The following is a 25,927-nucleotide window of genomic DNA, read 5'->3' as shown; positions in this document are numbered from 1 at the left end:
ATAAGCTCAAGTATATATAGTAAATATATCCAGGACACAAAGAGAATAAGAAATCAATTCTTTTTAAACCACATCATTGTTCTTATAAAATAATATCCATTTTTATTACTGTAATAGTATCGTTTAGCTGGTTTCTACTAGGATTACTTATTTAAGACGTTCCCATTTGGTGCAGATTATTCGAATAACTTTGCTAATATAATATTGAATGAACGCACTTAAGAGATCAAGAAGGGGTAGTCCAGCTGTTTAGGGTGTTCAGTAACACTAATTAATTTTTATTATTTTTAACATTTTTAAAAGAGCAACACTAATTAATCCAGCCTCACCATTCCTATTTTACTGCTCATTAAGAAGAATGCTAATATTATTATCATGAAAAGTGAAGAAGGGATGAATTTATCCCTTAATATAAGGATAGTTAGTTACTTTGTAAACGTAAGTAATTTTGTCCTATAATAGTTAATGAATCTGTTATTTAAAATAATTCAAAACTAATACTGTTACTTATTAAAATAATTCTTAATTAAAGACCTACAATGTAAAAATCTCAAGAAAAATTAAACGTATCAGTAGCCAATTGGATTCCCCACCAATTTGTTTTTGACTTTTTTTTTCATTAAATCTTTTAAATAAAACTTAAAATCATTTGTTTAATTGAAAGTTAATAAGCAAATCCTAAAAACTCTCTATAACTCTGCCAAAATAGAAAGCAAAAGGCTCCAAAAAGATAGTAAAAAAGAAAAAAGAATTTGATTCTGCTCTTGACTTGATGCTTCGCTGTAGCCGTCAGATGCGGATAAAAGTTTGAAGCCTAAAAGTTGGTTTGTTCTAGGCTGAATTGTCTTTTCTCTTTCTCTTATTTTTTTGCTCGTCACTTCATATTAATTTATATGTGAACTTATTAAAGATAAATATTATGCAGTTTGATTTTAAAAAAATTCGTGCATCCATTAATTAAAAAATCAATTACTGTTGTTTAGTTTGATTAAAAAAATTCGTGCACCCATTCATTAAAAAAAAAAAATTACTCATAATGTTTGAACACCCTTCGCTTAATTTCTGGCTCCGCCACTGCTTATCACCACTAAAATTGTTCACAAGTTCTTTGTTTTCAATTGTCAGTGTTAGTTAATGAGTTTTTGACAATAGAAGAGTAGAACAGAACTGTGGTTTTAAATTTCCCCCACAAGGCACTATATTCACAAAGTAAAATCTGAGATTTCTTTTTTTTATTCTATTGATAACCGATAAATGTTTTAGGGTCAGTGGCACAAGGTACAAGGTTGGAAGCTTGTTGGATTTTGGGCTTGTCTCACTATATGTCCTCCTCCACTTAAATATTATACTTTTGTCTACGATAAGGTTCGAACTCATGTATGCCAAATCCACATATTAGGCGTTATGCTCTTACCACTAGACACCAAACACTGTGGACAAAAATGTGAGCATATTTTTTCTTTTATAACAGGTAAATCCTCAAGGCAGGTGACGCATGGTTCAGAAATCGGTAGATATTGGGCCCACACCTTTATCCTTCTCCGCATAAATATCATACTTTTGTCTACGACGTAGTTCGAGTTCATAACATGCGCCTAATTCGCCTATCACGCGTTTGTACCATAACCATTAGGTGACAAAAATGTGGGGAAAAAAATATGATCGAGCATACAAAATGTAGATGCAAAGATAATTATCACTTTAGGCACGCATCTAATCCCATGTATCCTATTGGAAATAATGACTATTTATTTGCTTCCGTATATGAGTATATTTTGGAGTAAGCTAAGTGGGAAAAGAACAATGTGTTGGGTTTTTGGGTTTTCCCTTCCTATGTAGAATTGGATTAATAAAACCCAATCCAATTTGGACCAAGACACTTTTGCCCTAAAATCCTCTATATATAGGATCAACTTAAGTCTTAATTTTATAACAGAAGAGTGAATTCACAGCAGCCATAAAGAGAGAAAAATTGAGAGAGAAGAGGTGATTTTCGAACCAGTGAAAATCAGCCACATCGTTTCACTTAAAATTATGTTTTCCAATTCGTTAACCGTTGGGTCGTGCTGAACTTTGAACTGGGGGTTCTCAGCATCTAGTTCTTTGATTTCAATGGTGGAGATTGAATTTTGTGTTCTGTAGCTCCAGTTTTCGAGTACAAACAGTAGCTCGTTTTTTGGGTGATTTCTCTCTTTTCTTCACTAGTTTTGATGTTATCTTTTATATTTTGTTGCTCCGTATCTGGCATTGATGTTGTAGCCATTTGGAGAACATTATTGTAACTTTTGTTGATTTTAGTGGAACTTTTGTGGGCCGGAGGTCCCGTAGATGTTTCTTCTTCACCTTGAAGGGGTTTTATCACGTAAATTTGATGTTTCTTGCATTGATTTACTTTTGCTTGCTTTGCTATTTTGTTGTTGGTATAATTGTTGTCCGGATTTCCATTTGTGCTAGTGCTTATTGTCTTCTCTTGGTTCAAATAGTGCGGGAAGGTTTGACTTGAATATTTCTTCCGTTGTTACCTCGTCGTGCAATTTGATTGTTGCTTGTTTCTTCTCAACACAATGTGTCTAATCTTTTAATTGAAGCTTAAGCCTATTGGCTTGGAGTTGAAAGAGACTTGCATGAAAATGCACTACTCTTATGTGATTCTTCACACTTTATGGATAGGGTGAGGTGGCAAAATTTAAGAATCTTTTCCATTCTTTAGAATTCAAGAGTTCTATGCAATAACGCGATTTAAAAAAAAAAATCACCAAAGCTTTAGAATAATCGCTTTTTCTCTCTTGGAAACCCTTTTTGGAGTTATGTGACTAATGACTCATACTTAGCAATATAAAAGTGGGTTTCTACCTCCCGTCGATCGCTGCAGCTGTCACTAGGTGCCCTGCAGCAATCCCTCTGTAGCGGCCAAAACCTCCGCTAGGGTGGAGTTCATTAATCGCTCCCACTCGACATAGCGATCAAGACCGCGCCGTAGCGGTCCCGCTATAGCGGCCCACTATCCGCCGTGGCAGAAACTCCCTAAACTCGAGTTCCCGCGGTGGCAGCCAGATTTTCGCTATGGCAAACCTGCTGTAGCGGCCCCGCGTTCGCTACAACGGTCACACCAGAGCCAGAATAGTCTGGTTTTCCACCAAGTTTTTACCCAAATCCCGACATCAATCTGAGGCCCCACATACACAAACCAGACAAAAATGTGAGCATATTTTTTCTTTTATAACGGGGAAATCGTCAAGGCAGGTGACGCATGGTTCAGAAATCGGTAGATATTGGGCCCACCCCTTTATCCTTTTCCACATAAATATCATACTTTTGTCTACAACAGAGTTTGAGTTCGTAACATGGGCCTAATTCGCTTATCACGCGTTTGTACCATAACCATTAGATGACAAAAACGCGGGGAAAAATATATGATAGAGCATACAAAAAGTAGATGCAAAGAAAATTAACCATCACTTTAGACACGCATCTAATCCCATGTATACTATGGAAATAATGACTAATTTATCTGCTTTCGTATATGAGTATATTTTGGAGTAAACTAAGTGGGAAAAGAATAACGTGTCCAATCTTTTAATTGAATCTTAAGCCTACAGGCTTGGAGTTGAAAGAGACTTGCACATAAATGCAGTACTCTTATGTGACTCTCCACACTCTGTGGATAGGGTGAGGTCGCAAAATTTAAGAATCTTTTCCTTCTTTAGAATTCAAGATTTCTATGCAATAACGAGATAAAAAAAATCATACAATCAGGTTATTTATAGATTATTAATTATAAATATTCTTTATGATAACCATAAGTGATACTTTCTCCGTTTCAATTTGTATGAATTCATTTAACTGGACACGGAGTTTAATAAATGGGGGAGACTTTTGCCATGTAAGCTAAAAATGTAACAAGTTCCAATAATACCCTTAAGGGCCCTCTAATTAACTTTCAACGAAAAGCTCTTCAAGAGTCAAAACAAATCTGACAAGGTCAATTACCGTGTCCAGATTTCCTCTCACTTTAATACTCCGTCTTTAACTCTTCAACGCAACAAAAATGCAAAAGCTACTTACTTTTAGAGTTAGTGGGTCCGTGTCAGACTTCAAAAGAGAAGACGGTAAGGGCAATACTGGAATCCAAGAATTGGAGAGTTTCCTTATTAGGAATGTGGTCATTCTTTTTGACACTGACTAATAAGGAAATGGGTTCATACAAATTGAAACAGAGGGAGTATATGATATAAACTTGTAGCTAATCTGCTATGGCAGGTAAAATCATTATACCGATCAAGTAAAAAAGTCGTTATATTATCTGTGTATATAACTTCAATTAAAAGCTCAAACACAAAGCTTTCCAATATTCAGGACTAGACCAATCACAAGAGAACTTTCCTATGAGCACTTCATTAAGATTAATAAGTTTGTCTCTGATCCTTGTTGCATACAAGATTATATTTCCTAATTCCAGAACAATTATAAGAGCATTAACTACTTGATTGTATTTATATTATTAGAAAATGAAAGCACGGGCCCAATCACATTATCAAAAATAATCAGCCAATTTGCAGGATTGCCCTTCACTGGGGGTGGTCTTTAATTTTTGCCCTCAGATTGGTGGTTTATAATTTTTTTCCCTTCGCTAAAAATTCCTTAATTTCGGGTTCGAACTTCCGCTCAGTCAAAAATTAAAAAAAAAATCGTAAGGCAAAGTTTGTATTCACAAGGCAGGGTTTTGCTCCCTTAAGGTGGAATTTTGCATGCTTCATGCAGAGTTTTGGGCAAAACTCTGTCATAAGGCAGAAATTCTGCCTTGCGAAATTTCTTTTTCTTTTTACTGAGCTGGAGTTCGAACTCAGAATCTCGGGGTATTAGGCGAAGGGCAAAAATTAAAGACCATCAATTTGAGGGACACAAATTAAAGACCATCCCAAAAGAAGGGTAATCCGCACAAAAAAATGAAAATAATCGTAAGGAATGATCATTCGCAGCACGGGCCCAATAATTTTAATTTCGACATAAATCATTTAGTTTCGATTATGGCTACAGTTCCTAATATTTATTTTTATTGTTATATCTATTAAAGCTAATTTTATATTTTCTTATTTTAATTCTATCTTTATGTTGCATGCACTTGATAGAAGTTTATATACTTCTGAGTTCTGACCAGTAAAAGTAACTCTAGTTGTTTAAGGAAGAAAAGAATAGAACAAGTGTAACTTGGGAAAATAGCAGCGGTTTCCACACAGAAGTTGAACAAGGGATTGATGATTTTTTTGGGAAAATAGCAGCGACTTTCATGGAAGAAAAGAATAAACAACTATCGTACCTTTTTATTCCCTTATTCCTAAAGAAGAAAATTGATATATGAATTGCTTTCACGGTTCAGATTTGGAGTTTAAAGTAAAAAAATGAATAATATAATCTGAAATTAAAAATTTAGAAAATTAATATATGTGCAAATAGAGGTGCTTCCAATGGTATTTTTATTGGTTAGAAGTATATAAACAGTGGCGGAGCCAGGATTTTCATCTAGGGGTTCAAAAATTCTAAAAGGTAAATAAACGAAGAAGTTAGGGGGTTCAACATCTACTATATGTACATAATAAAATAATTTTAACTTTGAAAATACACTGTAATTAAAATAATTTTAACTTTGCAAATACACTGAAGCTAACGTGGCTCCGCCCCTGTATATAAACTCCTATCAAGTGCATGCAACATAAAGATAGAATTAAAATAAGAAAATATAAAATTAGCTTTAATAGATATCACAATAAAAATAAATATTAGGAACTGCAGTAATAATTGAAACGTAAATGAATTATATTGAAATCAAAATTATTGAGCCCATGCTGCGCACGACCATTCCTTACGATTATCTTCATTTGTTTGCACGGATTGCCTTCTTTTGGGGTGGTCTTTAATTTTTGCCCCTCAAATTGGTGGTCTTTAATTTTTTCTCTTCGTCTAATACCCCGAGGTTCTAGGATCGAACCTCAGCTCAGTAAAAAAAAAATCGCAAGGCTGAGGTTTGGATTCGCAAGGCAGAATTTTGCCTTCAAAACTCTATCTTAAGGTAGAGTTTGAAATTCTGCCTGAAGCATGTAAAACTTTGCCTTATGATTTATTTATTTTTAATTTTTTACTAAGCGGAAGTTCAAACCCGAAATCAAGGGATTTTTAGCGAAGAAAAAAATTAAAGACCACCAATTTGAGGGGCAAAAATTAAAGACCACCCCCAGTGAAGGGCAATCCTGCAAATTGGCCGATTATTTTTGATAATGTGATTGGGCTCTGCTTTCATTTTTTAGTAATAGAAATAGGTAAAATTACTCAAATGACTACCTTATGGTAGTTTCCTATCATTTATAGCTACCTTTTTAAGTATTACCATTTGTAGCTATGTTTTTCCAAATTAAGGTATTTTTTCGGATATATTTGATCCGTGTAAATTCATGGAAACACAGTAAAAAAAAACATATCCCTTGATTTTAGGCCATAACGGTGGGATCATTTAATTAGTTATTAATTAGTATTTTTTACCATAATCTTCCACAAAATCAGATTTTAGATTTTTTTTCCATAACCGTTTTCTATTCCTTCATCAAATCTTCAACATTCAAACGTAAAAAATCAAAAATTCAAAATTTGAAAACATTCAACAGCCAATGTATTTGAAGTTTCAATATTGATTTCGTTTTTTATTTACCCATGTATTTGATAGCATAACTAATGTATTTGAAGTTTCCAATCAAACTCCATGTATTTTATATTAAATATCATGTATTTGTGTGAGTAACAATTTGCATCACCCATGTATTTAGTGGTAATGTATTTGAAGTTTTCAATATTGATTTCCTTTTTTATTTACCCATGTATTTGATAGCATAACTAATGTATTTGAAGTTTCCAATAAAACCCCGTGTATTTTATATTAAATCTCATGTATTTGTGTGAGTAACAATTTGCATCACCCATGTATTTGATGGGATTAATTTGAACAAAATACATAAATATATAGAAAACTTACCATGTATTTGCGTCACCTGTGTATTTGAAACTAGATGAACTGATGGAATTAATTTGAACAAAATACACAAATATATAGAAAAACTTACAAAAATACGCCACCAACCACAACAATTGGTAGTTATATCATAGAACATACACAAATACATATATTTTTCATCTTCTCAAAACCCTAAAAAACTTGTTGATTGGTGATAATGGAATTGAAATTTTTGCAGAAGGGGGAAGAGAGGAATAAGACGACTATTTCAGTGGGCATTCACAGATTCTTTCCTTTTTTAAAAGGTAAGAATTTATGAAAAATGAGAGAGAATGGTAATGCATATTAGGTGATTCATATTGCTACCATTAAAAGGGCATATGAGATTGGGGGTGCTAATTTTTAGGTGTATTTGTGAAATGGTAATTGAAAGTTACTATGTAGCTATAATAGTTAAATTGGAAAAGTATTTAGTTATTATTAGTAATTAAAATAAAAGATAGTTATTACCACTAATTATGTATTAGAAGTAGCTATAACGCGTAAAAATTCCATAGAATTTCAATCAAGTAGTTAATGCTCTTATAATTGTTCTGGAATTAGGAAATATAATCTTGTATGCAACAAGGATCAGAGACAAACTTATTAATCTTAATGAAGTGCTCATAGAAAAGTTCTCTTGTGATTGGTCTAGTCCTGAATCTTGGAAAGCTTTGTGTTTGAGCCTTTAATTGAAGTTATATACAGAGATAATATAAAGACTTTTTTACTTGATCGGTATAATTATTTTACCTGTCATAACAGATTGGCTACAAGTTTATATCGTATATCACTTATGGTTATCATAAAGAATATTTATAATTAATAATCTATAAATAACATGATTGTATGAATTTTTTTTATCTCGTTATTGCATAAAACTCTTTAATTCTAAAGAAGGAAAAGATTCTTAAATTTTGCCACCTCACCCTATCCACTGAGAATGGAGAGTCACATAAGAGTACTGCATTTATGTGCAAGTCTCTTTCAACTCCAAGCCAGTAGGCTTAAGACTCAATTAAAAGATTGGGCACATTACTCTTTTCCCGCTTAGCTTACTCCAAAATATACTCATATACGAAAGCAGATAAATCAGTCATTACTTCCAATAGTATACATGGGATTAGATGCGTGTCTAAAGTGATGCTTAATTTTCTTTGCATCTACTTTTTGTATGCTCGATCATATATTTCTCCCCGCGTTTTTGTCATTTAATGGTTATGGTACAAACGCGTGATAAGCGAATTAGGCGCATGTTACGAACTCGAACTCTGTTGTAGATAAAAGTATGATATTTATGTGGAGAAGGATAAAGGGGTGGGCTCAATATCTACCAATTTCTGAACCATGCGTCACCTGCCTTGAGGATTTCCCTGTTATAAAAGAAAAAATATGCTCACATTTTTGTCTGGTTTGTGTATGTGGGGCCTCGGATTGATGTCGGGATTTGGGTAAAAACTTGGTGGAAAACCAGACTATTCTGGCTCTGGTGTGACCGCTACAGCGGACGTGGGGCCGCTACAGCAGGTTCGCCAAAGCAAAAATCTGGCTGCCACCGCGGGAGCTCGGGTTTAGGGAGTTTCCGCCACGACGGATAGTGGGCCGCCATAGCAGGACCTTAACGGCGCGGTCTTGACCGCTATGGCGAGTGGGAGCAATTAATGAACTTCGTCGTAGCTGAGGTTTTGGCTGCTACAACGGGACCGCTGCAGAGATCGACGGGAGGCAAAAACCCATTTTTATATTGTTAAGTACGAGTCATTAGTCACATACCTCCAGAAACAGTTTCCAAGAGAGAAAATGGCGATTATTCTAAAGCTTTGGTGGATTCTTCTTGTCACGCCCCGAACCATGGCTTGGGTGAAACACGGCACTCGGTGCCTTACTGCATGTGACCGAGCGAATCACATGGCTTGCTGAATCATCATAAGGCATAACACGAGTGGAATACAACGTGAATGCATGATGAGCCTTAACAAAATGCAATAAGTCATAATACTTAATAAAAATACTTGTTTAAACATGAGTGCGGAAATAACATGAATGAGCCAAAATGGCTATACGACTCCGAAAATGTGACATGACATAACTGACTTGTCTAGTCTATGAAACCTCTAACTTAAGTATGAACATGGAAAACATACTCGCTGGGACAAGGCCCCCAGCATACCTTAGATGCATAGCTAATCATAAAATAAAGAGTTGACTAAACCCCGAATGAGATGGGGCTCATAAGCTGATACGAATGCTGTCCTACTGAGCAAATGCGTCGTCCTGTAAATCAGTACCTGCATGGTGAAATGCAGGCCCCCGGGCAATAAAAGGGGACGTCAGCACATTGAATGTAATGGTATATAAAGCAACTGAATGAAATAACATGATAAGGGCTGAAACTAAAACTGAAACCTGGTCATGAACATGAGTATCTGACATGGACATAATTACATATAGATATATATATATAATATAGGTATAAGACATGAACTGAAACTAGACATAACCTGAACATGAGCATGAAGCGGGAGTAAAGTCTGAAAACAGTAAATCAACAGAAATACATGTATATATATATAACTGCTTGTAACGTGGGGAGTGTTATAATATAACCGACAACATGGTCAGGTACTTGCGTCCTACCAGTATAACACTCACACCTTGCCAGAGATATGAGATTTAAATAATAATAAGCATGTAAGGATCCAAACTGCATAATGAAGGTGTTGCCTCCTTGCTGACAACTCTTATCCTACGGTGGCTACATAGTTTCAGGCTTTACTGAGCCTTCTCGGTTAACTGAGCAACTCCCAAAAACATAAACATGATATATTTGGCTAAGAAACCCATAATTTTCGTGAAATAACTTGTAAATAATTTGTAATCATGATTTCACGAAATTAACTTGTAACATGGTTTCATGAAATGACTTGTAACATGGTGTCATGAAATAACTTGTAAGCATGTTCTGAAGTGATATAACATAAACACGGTTTCATATCAAATAGCTTGCAAAACATGGGTTTTAACAATATAGTTACATAATATACTTGCATTGAAACGTGTAAATCATGTAGAGTGTTTTCTTGAAAATAACATAATGATTCATAACTTGCATGTACGAACCCATGGGATGCAACGTATGGGTTTTCATGGATTTCGGACGGATTCCCAATAATCATAATGAAATATCAAGAACTCAATGAAGAATTAATAATAATTTAATACATAATATAATTATGGGACATGGACCTAGGGTTATCATGAGCATTTTTAAAAACCCTAGTTTTCGTAAAGATTCATACTTTTATGGAAGAAGAGGCGTGGGGAAGAACAATGATGTTCCCACACGTATATAGCAACCCTACATACCTGGTAATGCTCCAAAACTTGAATTAAAGACTTGAACTTTGAAGAAGATTTCCAAAATCTTGAATCTTGAACCTTGAGATGGGTTTTCTTGAAAACCCTAGGTTAGGAATGATGATTTCTTGTTTAGATTACAAGGATATATATTAGAATTGACTTGGAATGATTAGAATAGGCTTACGTTGGTGTTCTTGATGATGGGAGAGAATAGAAGGTCGTCTAGGGCTTGGGGGTGTGAAGAATGAAGTGAAAAGGCCATAAAACGAAGTTTTAAAATTACTCTCGGACCCATTTTACGGCCTGTAAAAGTTTTACGGACCATATATCCCACCGTAAATCGATTACAGTGATTTGGGCTTTCTGGACCAGTTTTACGGCCCAAATCTACCGCCCGTATAATTTTCACGACCCGTAGATTCCACCGTAAATTGACAGAACACTATTTTAGTAAAAAGGGCATAACCTTTTGTACAAATGTCTGTTTGACTCCATAATATACCGTTGGAAAGGTATTTCAAAGATCTACAACTTTCAAGAAGGAAATTTTCCCAAATTCCTTACAGATTTTTCCGTATACTCATGTAAATTGAGACATGGTGCAAACTCACTTGAAAACACGCTCCGTAGGGTAGCTTCCGACTTTCCTTCGCTCAAAGACTCTTCTCATGTCTTGATTGGGTTTCAAACACCATTTATACACTACTCAAATTGGGTTCATTATACACCCGTCTTACCAGTCAAATCTTAGCCCGAATGCACGAGGTGTTACACTTCTTTGAGAGTAAGTTCTAACTATCACCTTGTTCACTTCTATTCCTCCTTTAAGCTCTGTGCCTAGTTTAAGGTTCTTTAATGGTGGATGAAAGTCTGAGAACCTTAGAATCAGTAAATCCTTGAACAAATTGTGAATTGTGGATTTTATTACTGCTCTATCATCTAGGAGTATAGGTTACCACTTTCTAGGATGGGAATTGTTAATTATTGTGAGAATTATATATTGAAAGTTAGGGTTCCACCTAAAATGGAGAATTTTAAAATCTGATTTGAAAGGGTTAAATTGATTGGGAACCTTAAATTGGAGTATTATGATTGTTGGAACTGAGGGTAAGATAAAATTCACCCTTAAATGCTGGTTTCGCCCATTTGAATGGTTATGGGTGGTTTGGGGTATTCTTTCCCAATGTTGATTTCAATGTTGATTAGATGGTCTATTTCTTACGTAACGTTATCTTGCTAGACTTTGAGCGTTCCGAGGCTTTACGAAAGGGGAAAGCTCTAGCGAAGTAGCTTGCATTGTTCCAGTTCTGCATCTGAGGTAGGTTATGGTTTACTTGAGTAGTTCTGCATCTGAGGTAGGTTATGGTTTACTTGAGTAGTTCTGCATCTGAGGTAGGTTATGGTTTACTTGAGTTAGACTTTGATTAGTTGATCGTATATGTAGTAGAATTGACCCGAGAAAGTATGATTAGGTCTTCGGACATGACGTCTGATCGGATATTACTTAGGTTGGTATGATTGTTGATTATGTAGGCTTGTCGCCATTACTTTATGTACTAAAACCCGAGGTGTAATTTTTGTGATATGGGAAGGAAGGGGTTGACATATATACTCTTCTTGTTGATTGAGATGACTCATGCATTTATGTTGTTGTTGAGTTGATTTATCTGAGGCTTATTGTGACTTGTGGCATGGTGCCCTGTATTCTTAACATTGATATTATTGACTGATCATGTTTAATACTGAGTGTTGAACTGGATATATATATATAAATAAGGCACATTTGACAAGGGGTGAAGATGTTGCCTAATTTAAGGCACATTTGACAGGGGGTGAAGATGTGGCCTAATTATGGGCTCGTGATCCGAGGTTAGTTTCGGAGCGAGTGCTACATGGACACCATGGGTCTCCTGTAAGTCATATTGTACGAAAAATGCATTGAGCATGTGTGTACAGTTGAGATACTTTTATTAGTTGAATTTCATTGCATTGGGTCTTGCCTTATTTTCATGATTGGCAGATGAATTATTGTTGATACTATTTTATTGTCGTGTTGTTGTGCGTATTTGCCTATTCTGTTGATTTTATGAACATATGCATGATACTAATCTTAGCCGGCCTATGATATCTACCGGTACATAGTGTTTGTATTGATACTACCTTGCTGCACCCTTTTTGAGCGCAGATTGTGTGTCAGAGACTTCGACCAGACCTCACCTTTAGTCTAAGGGCATTTTCCGTTCAGATCATAGGATGAGCTCATATCCATGCCATGCCGCCTGAAGATCTTTCCTTATTGATGTCTATTTCATTTCTAGACACTTATACTATTTCAGACAGTTATTTATTCTTAGACAACTTTATGTTTTAGAGTCCTTGTACATTGACTTTCGGAGCTTTGGGGTTATAATAGTTTAGAATTCCGCACTTTTATTTTATTATGGCGTGACTAGACAGTTTTATGATTAGCTTGTTGTTATTGATTTATAATTGGTTGAATGAATGAGAATTTGGTTAAAGGGATGGTTCGCCCACCAGGGGGTTAGTGTGGGTGTCATCACGACAGGTTGGGTCGTGACACATTTATTCGTTAATTTTCGTATGATTAGCTTAGAGAGTTCGTCTTATGGGTAGAAGCCTGTCAGGTGCCCTGTCACGACCTGAGTGTCAGATTTGAGTCGTGACAAAGATGGTATCAGGGCCACTCATGTATCAGTCTTGTCGATGGTGGGTCAGAGTTCAACTAAGTTTAGAAAAATCTCAGATAGGCGAGGCAAGCCTTGCTGAGTCTAGGCAAATTCCATACGGTGGGGCAAACCTCAACTAAGACACTGAGTGCATAAGAGGGGGTATTTATGACGCCCTAGCTTAGGAAAGTCTCACATAGGCAAAACACATGAGAGATGTTGGGTATATAAGTAAGCAGGTCTTACCTCCTAGTAACGCATTTTAAAGTCGTGCGAGCCTAGGCTCAAAGCGAACTATATCACTAGTAGGCTAGGCATTTACACATACATTATAGGAGTAAATGTTAATAACCAAACAAAAATCCAATTTCTTTCAAACGTTAAGTTAATAATACAACTAAACAATGGTTAGAAAAATAAATAATGGTAACAGAAGTTTTGTGTGGAAAACTTGGCCAATGAAAATCAAGAAAAGCGAAACTGTTAAAAAAAAAAAAAAAAAAAAAAAGGGGAGAAGAAGAAGACCCCTCGACTTCTTTCATGCCACGTAGAGAAATTAAAAAGTGGCTTTTGAAAGAGTGATGGATGATGAGATCTACACAATGGTAGTTTGGTCAAGGCACACAAATATTTATATTGTAGCTACAGTAAAATTCCTTTTTGACTAATCATATTGCTTCATTTTCAATGAAATGACCAAAATACCCTCAAAATGTCTAAGCAGACATGTTGACCTCCTGTGTGCTAACTCCCTCTTCTAATATAAGTAGAAAGTAGAATATATAAGTCACTAAGGGGAACAAACACCTCGCAAATGAGTTGTACCAAAAGCAATAAAATTGTGTATCAAGGGATGTCCGGTCATGCCTTATGACACGTGTTCTACATTTCATATTAGCAAACCACTTGTACCCTGCTTTTTAGAGATGCACAAATCTCATTTGGATTTTTACTCTGTTTTTTCCCCGTAAGCTTGAGATATGACAAGTAGTTCGATGCAAGAAGAGTGCCCGTTAGGTTAGTTTATTTCGTGCTTCTCTCATATCATTGTTTCATATATAGTTGATAGTTTGATACTAATTTTTGAAATCATAGAAGAAACAAAACATCATATAGTATATTGATTTAGTTGAAGTAGTATTGGTTCTTCAATGAATTCAGTTGTACTGGGTGGTAACTGGGAAAAAGAAAAAAAAAGTGAGATTCATTTTCATTTTTATACTAAAATACTAGAAAGCCCTCCCCATAATCTCTATTCACGATAGGTCCAAGTTCAAACTTAGTAAAATGTTGTATTCATTGTAAATTTGTGTGTGTATTAATATATACAATCTTTTCACATGTTTTATTCTTGCTCTTCGACCAGGGTAATGACACTAGCTTGAGACATGACAAGTAGTTCGATGCAAGAAGAACGGCCATTAGGTTTGTCTATTTTGTGCTTCTCTCATATCACTGTTTCATATATAGTTGATACTAATTTTTTAAAGCATGGAAGAAGCATCATAAAGTATATTGATTTAGTTGTAGTTGTATTGGTTCTTGAATGGATTTAGTTTTACTCGGTGATAAAAAAAAAGTGAGATTCATTTTTTTTTTATACACGCTCCGTCCCATAATAAATGTCACTTTAGCCAAAAACATGCATATTAAAAAACCAATAATGTAATGTGAAGTTTACTAAACTACCCCTATATAATAAAAATAAATTATTTTTTTCTCTTGATTAGAGCATGCAGAAGTAGTAAACCATTTGACATTGGGAAACCAACAATACCAAGTTACTATGTTGCTCTTTTAATCATCATTTAGATATTACTTTAATTTGTCAGTTTTTGTCTAAGGGTAGAGTTGGAAAACTAGTCAATATATATTTTGAATTCCTAAGGTGACACGTATTATGGGACAAAAAATTTTGGCTGAGGTGACACTTATTATGGGACGGAGAGAGTACTAAAATACTAGAAAGTCCTCCCATGTTCTCTATTCACGATAGGTTCAAGTTCAAACTTGGTAAAATGTACTCTTGGATTTTTTGGAGAGGAGATAATTGCTCTTCTTCCCTCTTTGGTGTTCGACAATAAATTACGTCTACTGATGCATAATGTCTTTTCACATGTTCCATTCTTTCATTCCTACAGGACCACACAATCCATCCTTAAGTCCAAACTTTGTTCTCTATTCATGTAAGCATATTATCATTCAATTATTGATGCAATTCCGATGATGACCGGGTTCCCTTTTATCCTTCTATTTTTCTGCTTTAAGAATTCACGCTCTGTATATGGTGTCGGTGGTCGAGCAGTCAAGACCCCCTAAAGATAGACTTGAAGTCATCCCCTTATATATCTATACGATCATCCTTTATGTGATTGTTGATTAGTTATTCTATGTAGTTTGATTAGTTATTCTATGTAGCTTGCCATTCCTCTTTGTTATGACAACTTTGATATCTAGCAACTCTTCGAAAATATTTAGCGAATAATTTCCTCGAAGAAACTATGTTTCTAAAAGTTCTTTCAAAGATGTTAACTCATAAAATGCTTCCTTTTTCACGTTGTAAAATCTGATGTCGGGCCCGTGCCATGTCTTGCAGGTGTTTCAATATTCCATTACAATAATTTACCTAAATATGTTTCACAAACTCAGTTTGCATTAATTTTGAACTCTACGGCCCGAAGTATTTATACATTCTTGGACAATTAAACCTTTTTTTTTTTTTGCGTGGATTGCCCTTCATTTGGGGTGGTCTTTAATTTTTGCCCTTCATTTGGAGTGGTCTTTAAGTTGTGTCCTTCGCCTAATACCCCGAGATTATGGGTTTGAACAGTAGCTCAGTATAAAATAAAAAAAATTGCAAGGCAGAATTTTGCAAATCTGTCCATGCATTAAGACAGAATTTCTGACTGAATAGCAAAATTTAAATACCACCATTGAGGGGTAAAAAATAAAGACCACCCCAGGGAAGGGCAATCCTGCAAATTGCCCCAATTAAACACATACTAGTTGTTCTATATGTTATCATGCCAATGCGTGTTTTTTTTTTTCCCCCATTCTTTCATGGTTATTGTTGTCTGTTCCAGCGGGGTTGGCCTTAGGAGGACCGGTGGGGTGGGGAAGTAGTACACACGTACACGCATACCTAACGCCTATGCTCATGCAAATGCAAGATTTTTCTTTTCCTATAACTAAGAAATTCCAGAGGGACAGCGATATACAGTTCAAAACTCATTGGATAATGACCCCCATTTTATGCTCTTCTTTACTTAAATAACAGGCTTTTGTTTGTAGCATAATTCAAATTCTTGAGTTGCTTCCAATCCACATCTCGTACATCATTAAAGGTGAGGGTTCAATTGGACCCTTAACTATCGACGCGGAGCATAAATTTATGTGTGAACTTTTTAAAAATTGCAATAAATAATAGACGACCCACAACTTTTAAATACAATGGATTCAACTAAGAATCCTGAAATGTTGAACACATAAATTTTGAATCCTGGATCCGTCTTTGTGAGGGGTAATACGCACGTGCCTGCATTATTTAACGTCCATGCTCATGCAAATGCGAAGTTATTGGTTTAGTACTTCAGCCAAACTATAGAATAAGAAAATCACTTATTCTAACTTTTCCTGAGACATCCTTTTATTAATTAAATTAAAATGTCACATGGCACATTTTCTTGCTTATTATGGCATTTTTCTTTCTCATTTACTAATTCATTGTGCCTCGTGGAACAATAGACAAGATTATCTCTAAGTAAATGACCCAAAAGAACTTCGGTCGAGTAGCATAATCCTTCTCTTTAATTTCTTTTAGGCAGAATATTTTCTTCTATTGCTGAATAACCAAACGGTGCTACTGCATTTTAAAGAGCTTAGTTTGTCAAAAGGAAGTCCACCAATTACAAACTTTTAAACTAATTAACGAATGAGAATGTGGTATACAATCATGGGTTTGCCTTTATAACGCCGTCCACACATTTTGGAAAGAATGTCAGTAAAATATTTTTAGAGAATGTGTTGTTTAATTTATCTAAATAAAGTAGCCAAAGTTCAAGAAACATCCTTGAATATCACAATGTTCTCTAGCATAACACAATCATAATAGCTCATGCCGTTAAAATCATCCACGGCCATATTAAGAGGCATTAGTCGAGTCTCTCAATCAATGCATGTGAGACAGCTTAACACACATAAACACACACACCTATACATGTACACCCAAAGCTGGATATCTAGAGCATAACAACATAACATCAGAACCCATTATTGGATAAAATAAGAATTGACATGGATAAAGTCTGATGCAATGACAGAAGTACGTAGAACTTTCGCCAAGAGTCAAAATATAAAGTGCACACAAAAAACCAAGGGGATCCAACATATTGTATATGTATCTACACAGTATAATATTTCAATGAAGGATGTCAATGGACACTCCTTGCCTACTGAGAACAATGGACATTAGACAACTCCAAAAGCTAGCTCATAAGCATGAAAATTCCAAATTCCCAAGAACATTGATAAGCCGACAAGCTCATTCTCGATCACTCTACACACGTAACAGTTTCAACCAAAACGAAGACACTAAAAGACCACTACAGAATGTTACAAGAGGCATGAGGTAGAACGAGAAATACTGAATTCATATCAACAAAAGAACGCATTAGAGTAGAGACCAAATGTGGCAAGAGAAATGCCAACCATAACTCTACAAAATCTTCATGACATAGAAACAGAAAATACTTGACCTATCAAGAAGCAGCGCGAGAGTCGCTACCTCAACCTCCAAAGACGATGCTTATTTACGACAGAGTTTCAGTACCTACTGTCAAATTGTACACACCACTGATTAGATACAAGGTTTTAAGGATTTACTATACTAACAACGTGCCATGAACAAAATGTTGTATTCACATGTCCATGCCATCGAATATCTCTCCGTCCTCGTCATAACTTGACTCGTCTAATAGATGGCCTTCACCAACCAAATTACTGCATAAAACAGCAGTTCATCAGCATTCAGGCCTAAAGGAATGATGGCATTGAAAAGTAGAATATTAATTCCTGCAACCATAAAAGGATAATGTAATCACCTCACACAGCTGAAACGGAAACTCACGACACGTTTTAACCTTCTATTGTAGAAGAAAAAGTGGTAGGACCATCTGGAAAAGATGCAAAGACTTGTGTTAATGCACTACCACTAATAAGAAGAAATTTGACCAGCAAACAGAATCTTGTCACTCTTTTAATACCATCTAGAAGGTTACAGTATCCCACCAAGCTATTATATAAGTTAGTAGAACTCAAAGTGCTACCTGTCACAGGGCCGTCTCAACAACATTATGGGCCTAAAGACAAACTTCAAAGAGAGGCCCTATTCTTTTACAAAGAAAATATCATCATATATATTTTTATTTAAAGTCTACATTTCTAGCTTTTTTAGATGCGAAGTCATTAACTACTGTTTTATAATCGATTTGTTCTAACAATTTCTTTTCAATTGATAATATAGCTAATCCATTCAATCTATGACATTGTTGATCTTAGATAAGATTTTATCAATTTTAATTTTGAAAAATTTCTTTCGACTGAGGCAACAGTTATATATAAAATGTATCTTAAGGAAAAAATGGGGCCCCAAAAAAGTTGGGAGCCCCAAACGATTGCTTTATTGGTCTTATAGTCAAGCCTCCCCTAGCACCTGACTTGTTTGGGCTGAAATGACCATGTGCTAAAGCTTTAAAGCCAAAGCTCAATAAAAGACGTTAAGCTTATTTAATACGTGAAATTATATTACGTAAAATATATATATATAATTGGACTAAGGACTTACTTTCTGATCTATAGACCAGTCAAAGGGGACAGAGAAATAGTTGATATAGGTGAAATGAGATGAAATTGGAGAATGAAATCATCATAATCAAGCAATAGGAAGTGAATATACGACAGAGGAAAATTCATAATGAAAAGTAGAGGTAAATGTACTAATTAATGAGTTAAAAAATTACTACTATAATTTACTAACTCGTCTGAATAACATCAACAAATCCCAGTAAAAACATAAAATTTGAAACTTTCTACCGATAATATTTGTAAAAAGAATAAGAGAAAAGACATCATTTAACCCCTGAACTTGGCACGAAAATTCACTTTATCAACTAAACTTAAGTTGTATTTATATACCCCCTTAACAACTTTCATTTCAATTATTTTCCACCCCAAATGCTGACGTGGCAAAAAAAACACACAAATAATAATTAAGAGAGTAAAAAAAAAAAAGTGAACCCGCTCATATATATATATTATTATAAATTAAAAAATAAAATAAAAGTTATACAATTAAAAAATAAAATAAACATTATACAATTAAAAAATAAAAATCATCTTCTTCACAATCCCCTCCCACTCCACAGCCCCACCCACCATCTTCTTCCCACTCCACAGCCCCGCCCACCATCTTCTTCACAACCCCCCCCCCCCCCCCCCCGCCACAGCCCCACCCCCACCACCTTCTTCTTCACCCCACAGCCCCGCTCCCATCACCTTCTTCTTCTTCACAACCCCCCACCCCACCCCCCAGCCCCCAGCCCCACCCCCACCACCTTCCTCCTCCTTCTTCTTCACAAATCTCTCTTTCTCTCTATATTCTCATCATTCTTTTCTTTTCATTTTCACCATTTTTTGATTTCTTGATTTTGATTTTTGTTTATGGAATAATGGTTATGGAAGAAATGGGCTTGCTAATAATAATACTAATAATGGCCAACAATAACAACCAAAACAACCAATTTGGACGAATTTAAGTGTAAGTGGGATTAATTTGAGAAGGAGTTGGATGAAATTTGTTGGGGGAGATGATGGTGGTAGTTGTGGATGTGGGTTAAAGATGGTGGTAGTGATTTTTATTTTCTTTTAAGGGTATTTCGTCCAAACTAATGATGGCCAACAATAACAATCAAAACAATCAATTTGGACGAATTTGAGTGTAAGTGGGACTAACTTGAGAAGGAATTTGATGAAATTTGGTGGGGAGATGATGGTGTTGGGTGTGGGTTAAAGATGATGGTGATGATTTTTTTTTTAAGAACAGTTCGTCCAATTTGGACTGATAATAATAATGATTTTTTTTTTGCGGTGGCGGCGGCGACGGCGGTGGCGGCGGTGGCGGTAGCAGCGGCGTAGTGGTTGCTAAAAGTAGGATGAGGATGAGGAGAAAGAAGAAGAAAGAGAAACAGAAAAAATAATAAAAGAAAAACAAAAAATGAAGTGTTGATAATTTTGACATGGCAATGATGTGGCAACGACGTGACAATGATGTGGCATTGACGTGGCAATGACGTGGCGCGAGTGTAATACACCTCACATTGTGAGAGTGGTATTATTTTTTTAGGGTGGAAAATAATTGAAATGAAAGTTGCTAAGGGGGTATATAAATACAACTTAAGTTTAGTTGCTAAAGTGAGTTTTCGTGCGAAGTTCAGGGGTTAAATGATGTCTTTTCTCAAAGAATAATTAACAATATCTGGGGCCCATTAAACTTAGGAGCCTAAAGCAAAGGCTTCAACTGCCTTACCAACCCGACCTTGGTTTTTGGCTACTTCACAAAATGTAGTCAGAGAGGACCTCAATCAGATGGTTTAGATGAAAAGTTGAAGAATAGGAAGCTCTCACAGAAAGTTGACACGGTTTAAAAAGGATTGGGTAACAAAAGGACATATTCATATAAAAAGTCTTACATGGCTCCTCTCTCAAGAAACGGATCTGCATCTGCCTTCGGATTGTAAGTGTAGATTTCACATTCAGCAACTTTAACAACCTGCACTGCTAATAAGTTAAGCAACTTGACCATGTTCGCTCTTTGTCCTCTCTTAAATTATGTTAATAAAAATACCTCACCTCGTCTAAAGCCTTGTACAAGGTTTCAAGCAGAGCACTGCCTTCATTTGTATCGAGCCATTCCTGCAACCCAAATCATAGGATACCTAAACAAAAGCTCGACGTTCTCTCTTTGATAACTTAGCTAAGCCTTGAAACAAATCTGATACAACGGACAACGCTATCTCCATTGCTACATATAATACACTCACTACCATTCCCAAGAAAACAAGGACAAGATGAAATAGTCTAATCATCTGATTGCTCCACATATGATAGTATAGAACATTAGAAAGAAATAATGGTATCTAATAGTCTGATTGGTTAAGCTTCACCAAGGCTGTTTTTTTGTCAAAAAGTTCTTTTTCAAAGTTGAGATGTTTGGCCAAGCTTTTAGGAGAAGAAAAAGTGCTTTTGAGTAGAAGCAAAAGCTGTTTTTGAGAAGCTACTCCCAAAAATTACTTTTTTGAAAAGCACTTTTGAGAATATACACTTGGAAACACTTTTTCGACTATTAATAATAAGCTTGGACAAACAATAATTGCTCTTTTTTGAAAATAACTTGATTTTATAAGCTTGGCCAAACAGGCAAAAATTCTATTCAGAAAAATCCATCAATCTGATTTTGGTCTATTAAGGGCATAGGTCCAAAACACAACCTTGGTTTGATTAGATGTCTCGCCTCTGGTTGCATGCTATTTAATTAAAACAACGTAATCAAGTAAAACCAAAAGGAAGATGATTTCGATTGAAATGCCAACATGACAACCAGGGCAATTGCCAATATCTTCTCAACATATAATCTGTAACAAACTCAGCTTAGTAGCAGAAGAACAGAAATATAATAACCTTTGAAGCCTCAAACATGTAGATGTCAAATATCTGCTTAAAACTGTCCCAGCTCTCTTCAGTGAAAAACTGGTGAGCTTTCACTGCACTGGTAAACCAGAAAGTTGGCAAGTCATAGCAAAACAGGGATAAATTGGAAAAATTGTATAATGTGTCTCACACAACTGACACTAGTTGTGCGAGGCACCTTTCTGTCTCATAAAATGTGGACTTAAATTTGTGGACCCCAAAAGTGTAAGATCTGAGTCCCACTTGTTTGTGAGACAAAAAGGTGCCTCACACACCTAGTTTTAGTTGTGTGAGACACATAACAGAGTTTTTCGATAAATTGCATACACACGCATTGCCAGAATACAGACAAGACAACTGGAGTATTGTATTGGGAAATGGAGAGACTTGAACTCTCAGCTCCTTCAAGAGCAACAGTGATCTAAACTGTCTGTCAAACCATCTGACAACACTCCCAAAGCTGTAAGAGAGGATTATAAAGCGGGATGCCATGTCGCCAAAGAAGCTGACAGTGACATTACCCATAATCCACCCGGTCAGCTTACTACAAATAGGATTATTCTTCTTATTTCAATTACAAATATAAAAAAAAATTAAAAAAATTAGCACTTTTAATCCCTCAAATATTGATAAATTCTAATTTTGGTCCTTGCAATTAGTTAAGCACATTTAACCTTTAATTAATTGATATGTGCACTTTTAATCCCTCTGAAGGTGAATTGTCACAGCTTTAATGAATTATTAAGTGCTAAACCATTCAATTATTGATGTATGATATCTGTACTTTACTGAGTTACTCCATATTTCAGAGTTTTAAAGTTCGAAATAATAGTCTGAAAATCACATATTTTCTATATAAAAGGACCAAAAATAAACATTTCAGTTAATTAAGGGTTAAAAGCGCTTAGTCAAATATTACAAGGACCAAATTCAAAATTCATCAGTAATCGAGGGTCTAAAAATGAAATTATCTCTACAAAAATTATTTTCAGCATAAGTTGGAGACTTACCTGAAGTCATAATCTGGATACATGTGATAGAGAGTAAGGAGTAGATATATCAACGTTTTCCGGCTGGAACAAATATTTAGAAAAAAATTGCATTATGAACCGATTTACACTTGATACAGACTTAATACTCCAGTCATAGGTCTGGATTCACCACCTGGATCTACAGCTTAGATATTCAACAGGTGAGGAAGAATCGGTGTCCAATGATTTTCCAAGATAATCAAAAATCTGCAACCAAAATATACTTTAAGATCTCCCGCAAGAAGAAACTAGATTAGCTACTCGTACAGAGAAAACAAGAAGAAATCGGACCAAAAACCTCCTTGGTACTGTCATAAACAACGGAAGTTATAAGAAACAAATGAAGCCTCAACAACGTGAGGGAGGACGCCATATATAAAATATACGATAATGAGTGCAAAAAGCTACTTCATGATTGAAAATAGTGAGATTTAATTTCTGGCTTCCTATTATTGTTTCTACATATTGCGAGGAAGGTGTAACTTTCTTCATCTTTCTGACCAAAAAACAAGATATAATAATGGAAACATCAAGATAAGCAGAATATACTGCTTCTTGTGTCGAAGCTCTTCCATTTTATAACGTCTAAGGTCCAAATAAGCAGGACAGAATAGTAGATATCAGAATAAGAAGCATTCATTACACCAAAAAGCACTATGTGATTTCTTCCAGCAACAATGCGTGTGAGAGGTAGAACCGTAGAAGGCACCCATGGAGAAGTCAAGGAACATGCAAGTTGGTCTGAACCCCAACATTTATAATCAAAACCATGCAAGCAACAAATCCGGACCTACACCCTCCTGGGGGTGCATAACACCCCCCCCCCTCCCGGTTCTATAGGCACTTGGTAATAAAAGAGGCCTTTTATTTTTTATTTTTTATGACATGGGAACCCGCAGCCGCTACCCTTCGGGTGCACACAGGGTAAACCCAGCTCCTGTGCAATAGCTCGCAAACCACATAGGAGAGATGACCCGCACTAGGCGAGCCCCGTGCGACGAGCTCGACCCAGAAGGCAAATCCCTTGCTGTTGTAGGCAGGGGGTTTCGAACCTGAGACCTCCATTATGAAAGCCCCATGCTCAACCAACTGAGCCACCCTTGCGGGTAAAGAGACCTTTTAATTATACTTCAAAACATGTGATTTCTTTTTTTTTATAAACTTATAATGAAGTTAATACAAATTTATAATTTTCTTTCACCAATCAACCCTTCATGCAAAAAATAAAAGTTCTCTAATACGGTGTTGAAAAATTGTAAACATATGAAGTGTTGATGATTGCCCTACCTAGCCTCGGTTCAAAGAAAAAGACCAGGTGATAGATGAGATATTCATCAAGAGTTACCTCGTTCTCCAAACTAAGCGAAAGTTTCTTATCAGTTCCAGTATGTTTACCTAAATAAATATAAGAAAAAATATACTTTACATCATGAGATTGTCCAGATGCAAGGATGTTGTCAATTTGGAAATCATTATAACCACTTACAAGAGTAAGCTTCGAGACATCCTTCAATGGTTCGCTCTCCAAGATTCACATGACTCAGAAAATCATTTATCCTGTACATGTAACCAATATAATTCACTGCAGTCAAACAACTACAAAAACCTCAATACTTCTTTGAATGTCATTAAACGTCAAAGCTTACCGATCAAGAGGGGTATATTCCAGGTACTTCATGATTGATAATACTGCAGAAAGTTTAGCCTCAATGATGATATTAGAGGTCCTACCAGAAAAACAGAAGTTCAAGATCATAAATTACCATGCAACCAACAAGTCCAAATAAGAACATATCAGACTCCAACAAGAAATATAATTTACCCCCTTGCATAATGCAAGTAAAATAATTACTTTTTTCCAAAGTAAACGTAATAAATGGAACATTGCAGATTTACCACAATCATTACAAAGTAATATAGTCTTTACCAATAGACATGATTCTACCGATTCATAAATTGAGAACCATAGTATCCTAGTAACAAATTCAAGCATATAAAAAGCACGGTGCTTCAACCAAACTCACCAAACTTTACCAGAGAAATTACTGGAAACCCATCTTTATACATGACTAAGAGCTCTAGATTTTATTATTTCACCTATATTATCAGATCGATGTTTTAATTAAAATTCGTTTCTAACAGAACCAATTCTTGGTTAGTGCATAAATAATCACTTAACAGATTCCTGACTATGGTTCTAATGAAAATGCACTCCCTTCGTTTCAATTTTGACTATGGTTATAATGAAAATGTACTCCCTTCGTTTCAATTTGTTTGTCTTACTTTCCTTTTTTATCCGTCTGCGTGTTTAAGACCACAAGATTAAAGGACATTTTGATACATTCCACATATCGTTAATTTAAGACCACAAGATTCTAAAGCCTTCCTTACTTTCTTAAACTCTTGTTCTAAATAAAAACCAGACAAACAAATTGAAACGGAAGGAGTAACATTTTACTAAGCAATCTAAAAGTCATTGATCAAGATCAAAACCAAATAACCCCTAGTAATTATACCTCTAAAACCACAATAAATTCCTCAAATCTTCTTAATTGACCAACCAACAATTATTACACTAATTACATATCAATCTGGCCAGTATGCAAGCATGATAATAATACTATATGTTATCCTATATCTCCATAAATCTAAGAACTTTTGCTTGCATTAAATTCACTCACTTTAATAGTTTCAGTAAAAAAAAAAACACACACACACACAACATCGAAAATGTTCATGAAAACTCCAAGATTTTCTATAATATAAAACACAAACAAAGGAAAAAACATGCAAAGAATTAAAACCCCACAATAAAAAAAACCACAGATCCAAAAAGAAAACATACCCTTTTCTACAACTGAGAAAAAAATGAGAAATTTTGTAAAAATTTTGTTGTGGATTTTATATTAGTAGGGAAAAAGGATATGACAAACCCTTTTATTCGAATATTCGTAAAAATGGAGCAAGTTCTAAAATTTGAGAGATTTGTTTTTGTCGAGATTGAATTGATGGTTGGTACAGAGCCAAATATGTAGGGGTGTTGTCTTAAGCTGGTTGGTCAATGGTAG

At 35.4% G+C, this 25,927-nt stretch overlaps 1 protein-coding gene and 1 long non-coding RNA gene across 4 annotated transcripts; one reads left to right on the top strand and one right to left on the bottom strand.

Annotated features, from left to right (window-relative positions):
- The first annotated feature begins 13,892 nt into the window (after positions 1-13,892).
- Positions 13,893-15,637, top strand: LOC132642761 (uncharacterized). The gene is made up of 3 exons (XR_009583326.1): positions 13,893-14,103; positions 14,453-14,511; positions 15,228-15,637. It is a non-coding gene; the product is annotated as an uncharacterized LOC132642761 (long non-coding RNA).
- A 2,077-nt stretch (positions 15,638-17,714) lies between these two features.
- LOC132641643 (uncharacterized) lies at positions 17,715-25,927 on the bottom strand. 3 transcript variants are annotated; one of them, XM_060358697.1, is made up of 11 exons: positions 25,705-25,920; positions 24,506-24,586; positions 24,346-24,416; positions 24,205-24,254; positions 22,993-23,066; positions 22,839-22,901; positions 21,820-21,907; positions 20,992-21,054; positions 20,832-20,911; positions 18,186-18,257; positions 17,715-18,084 (listed from the first exon to the last, which is right to left on the bottom strand). In XM_060358697.1, exons 2-11 carry the CDS (start codon positions 24,535-24,537, stop codon positions 18,003-18,005), a joined length of 675 nt encoding a protein of 224 aa, XP_060214680.1. In that variant the 5' UTR covers positions 24,538-24,586; positions 25,705-25,920; the 3' UTR covers positions 17,715-18,002. The 3 variants fall into 3 exon arrangements, with proteins under 3 accessions (XP_060214680.1, XP_060214681.1, XP_060214682.1); XM_060358698.1 differs by having other exon boundaries at positions 25,793-25,909; XM_060358699.1 differs by lacking the exon at positions 18,186-18,257 and having other exon boundaries at positions 25,705-25,927.

The sequence above is a fragment of the Lycium barbarum genome, chromosome 5 (assembly GCF_019175385.1).
Source record: "Lycium barbarum isolate Lr01 chromosome 5, ASM1917538v2, whole genome shotgun sequence".
In the NCBI taxonomy this organism is placed as follows: Eukaryota; Viridiplantae; Streptophyta; class Magnoliopsida; order Solanales; family Solanaceae; genus Lycium; species Lycium barbarum.
Note: the sequence above shows the minus strand (reverse complement) of the source record. Positions and strands in the feature narration are given on the sequence as shown.

Excerpts from the sequence above, each read along its gene's own strand:
- LOC132641643 (XM_060358697.1), bottom strand. The coding sequence starts at position 24,537 with ATGAAGTACCTGGAATATACCCCTCTTGATCG. Across the intron at positions 24,255-24,345 it reads ATGTCTCGAAGCTTACTCTT|GTAAACATACTGGAACTGAT; the intron begins GTAAGTGGTTAT and ends ATATTTATTTAG. Across the intron at positions 18,258-20,831 it reads TTTCTTGAGAGAGGAGCCAT|ATGGTCCTACCACTTTTTCT; the intron begins GTAAGACTTTTT and ends CATCTTTTCCAG.